General features: G+C 32.5%; 1 protein-coding gene across 1 annotated transcript; it reads right to left on the bottom strand.

Annotated features, from left to right (window-relative positions):
- Positions 1-1,867: 1,867 nt before the first annotated feature.
- HELRODRAFT_89969 (hypothetical protein) lies at positions 1,868-2,062 on the bottom strand (the record flags this gene model as incomplete). The annotated part of the gene is made up of 1 exon (XM_009031570.1): positions 1,868-2,062. The coding sequence occupies one exon, from the start codon at positions 2,060-2,062 to the stop codon at positions 1,868-1,870; it is 195 nt and encodes a 64-aa protein (XP_009029818.1).
- Positions 2,063-2,703: the final 641 nt, after the last annotated feature.

Below are 2,703 nucleotides of genomic sequence, written 5' to 3'. Positions count from 1 at the left end.
AGTAGTAGTAGTAGTAGTAGTAGTAGTAGTAGTAGTAGTAGTAGTAGTAGTAGTAGTAGTAGCATGTACGGTAGAGACATTATTCAGGTAAACGTCTTTGGTGCATATCACACACTTCAATGATTATCTAGGATTTTTTCATAATTTTTCTTTCATTCATTCCTATCGCTTCTTTTACTTTCTGCCAATCTATCAACATACATACATACACACATACATACATACATACATACATACATACATACATACATACATACATACATACATACATACATACATACATACATACATACGCTTGGCTTTTGGTGTTATTCGTCAATGATTTGGTTTTAACATACATACACATACATACATACATACATATACACATACACACAAACGTTAAAACGAACAAATTTGCATGCAAATGTGTATGTACACACCCTATAAAAATATACATACATACACACATACATACACAGACACACATACACACAAACATACATAGAAACACACCTAGAAACACAACAACAACGACCCAACTATAAACGAATTGATTCCTGAAAGATCTAAGAGAACTGTTAAATTAAATTTTCGACCAAGCACTTGTTTCAACCTTAACATAAAAACATACATACATGCACGCATACATACAAACAAGCAAACAAACATACACACAAACAAACATACATACAAACTAACAAACAACCGTACAAACATACATACGAACATACAAATATACATACAAAACAAACAAAACAAGACAAAAAAATTCACAATTCATATTCACGATCACGAGCGCAGTAAGTTTGTTTTTGTTATTCATATTATTCGAATAATTATAACTGTTATTATTATTAATATTGTTATTATTATTATTATTGTTGTTGTTGTTGTTGTTATTATTGTTGATGTTGTTGTTATTTTTGTTTTTTGTTGTTTCGGCATTTGAATTCTTCTCTCTTGCTGTTGTCACTCTAGCGAGATTTATTAATTTCTACTTTTCCAGAATCCATAATAAATTCTCTCTCTCTCTCTCTCTCTCTCTCTCTCTCTCTCTCTCTCACACACACACACACACACACACACAGTCTGTCTGCTCTCTCGTTAATGTAGGTAGCTACGCCTTCTGCTTACATAACATTATAATGAAGATTGAGGAATTTTGTTTTTTTTTTGTTACGTTACCATGACGTCATTCAGGGTGGTGTGATTGTGTGATAGATTGTTTATTATTATTATCGCTATTATTATTCCCTCTCTTTCTCTCTCTTTTTTCCTCTCTTTCTCCTCTCCCTTTTTCTTTTTCTCTCTTACTTTCTTTTCTGGCTTATTTCTATTTAATCTATTCTATGAATTTCAATCTACGGTTTTCTTAAGTTTTAACTTCTCTCTCTCTCTCTCTCTCTCTTTCTCTCATTCTCTTTCTCTCTTTTTTCTCTCTCATTCTTTCATTCATTCTCTCTTTTCTTCTCTTTTTCTTTCTCTTCTCTCTTTCTTACACTCCTTCCCGCTCGTATAAAACATTACATTTTGATCTTAAAGTTTAGAACATATTTCCCCGGGCCATATATATGTATAGGTTACGCGTAGGAATTCTAATTAATATACTAACATAAATATAAATCATACATACATACATACATACATACATACATACATACATACATACATACATACATACATACATACATACACACGCACGCATACGTCTTAAGGGTGTTAATAATTAATAGTCGATTAAATTTATTATAAACAAGTTTGTTTGCATGTATTCACTCATCATCATCATCACCACCTCTACACCTTCATTCTCATCATCATCATCACCACCACTACACCTTCATTCTCATCATCATCACCACCACTACACCCTCACTCATCATCATCAGCAGCAGCAGCACAAACCATCCGGAAATACAGCCCTCATCTTCAGGTAGCTGGTCGTCAGCCGAATGATGGAGGCCTTGTCCAATTGGCTGGTAATGGCGGACGGAAGCGGAAGTAGTTTGGCTAACTCGTAAAACTCCGCGTTCTCTTTTTCCCGCCGAGTTTTGGCGGCGTTTTTTGATTTGTCTTTCATTGTTGTTGTTGTCGGCTCTATCGTTTTGTTGTTGATGTTTGAATTGTTGATTATGATGTAATTGATGATGTTGTTATTGTTATTATATCTATGTTGTTGTTGTTGTTGTTGTTATTGAAGAAGGATGGAGTTGATGAAGTTGATATGATGATGCTGCTAAAAATGATGATAGAGTTGTTGTTGTTGATGTTGTTGTTGTTGATGTTGTTGTTGATGATGATGATGATGCTAGAGTTGTTGATGTTGATGTTGATGTTGTTGTTGTTGATGTTGTTGAGGATGATGATGATGATGCTGATGTTGTTGTTGTTGTTGTTGATGTTGTTGTTGATGTTGACGTCATTATTATATGTTTAAATTCCATTTAAAAACTCCACAATTTCTAAACTAACTGTCCCAAAAAGTTAATGAAATTTGTGACAAGAGAAACAAATTATGGTTATTAATATGATCATAATTATAAATACCAATAATAATACTCTTATTATTTAATTATTGATAATTATTTCAATTATAATTTTTTTAAATATTATTAACTCACATACGCACAAAACTAAATCTCATTTAAATATCATTTAAAAACGCCACCAAAGAAATACTCGAATATGATTGGTCAGTTTAAATCGAGAGGCTCCTCTCAT

This window comes from Helobdella robusta (assembly GCF_000326865.2).
Source record: "Helobdella robusta unplaced genomic scaffold HELROscaffold_76, whole genome shotgun sequence".
Lineage (NCBI taxonomy): Eukaryota > Metazoa > Annelida > Clitellata > Rhynchobdellida > Glossiphoniidae > Helobdella > Helobdella robusta.
This window is presented reverse-complemented; position numbering and strand designations above follow the sequence as displayed.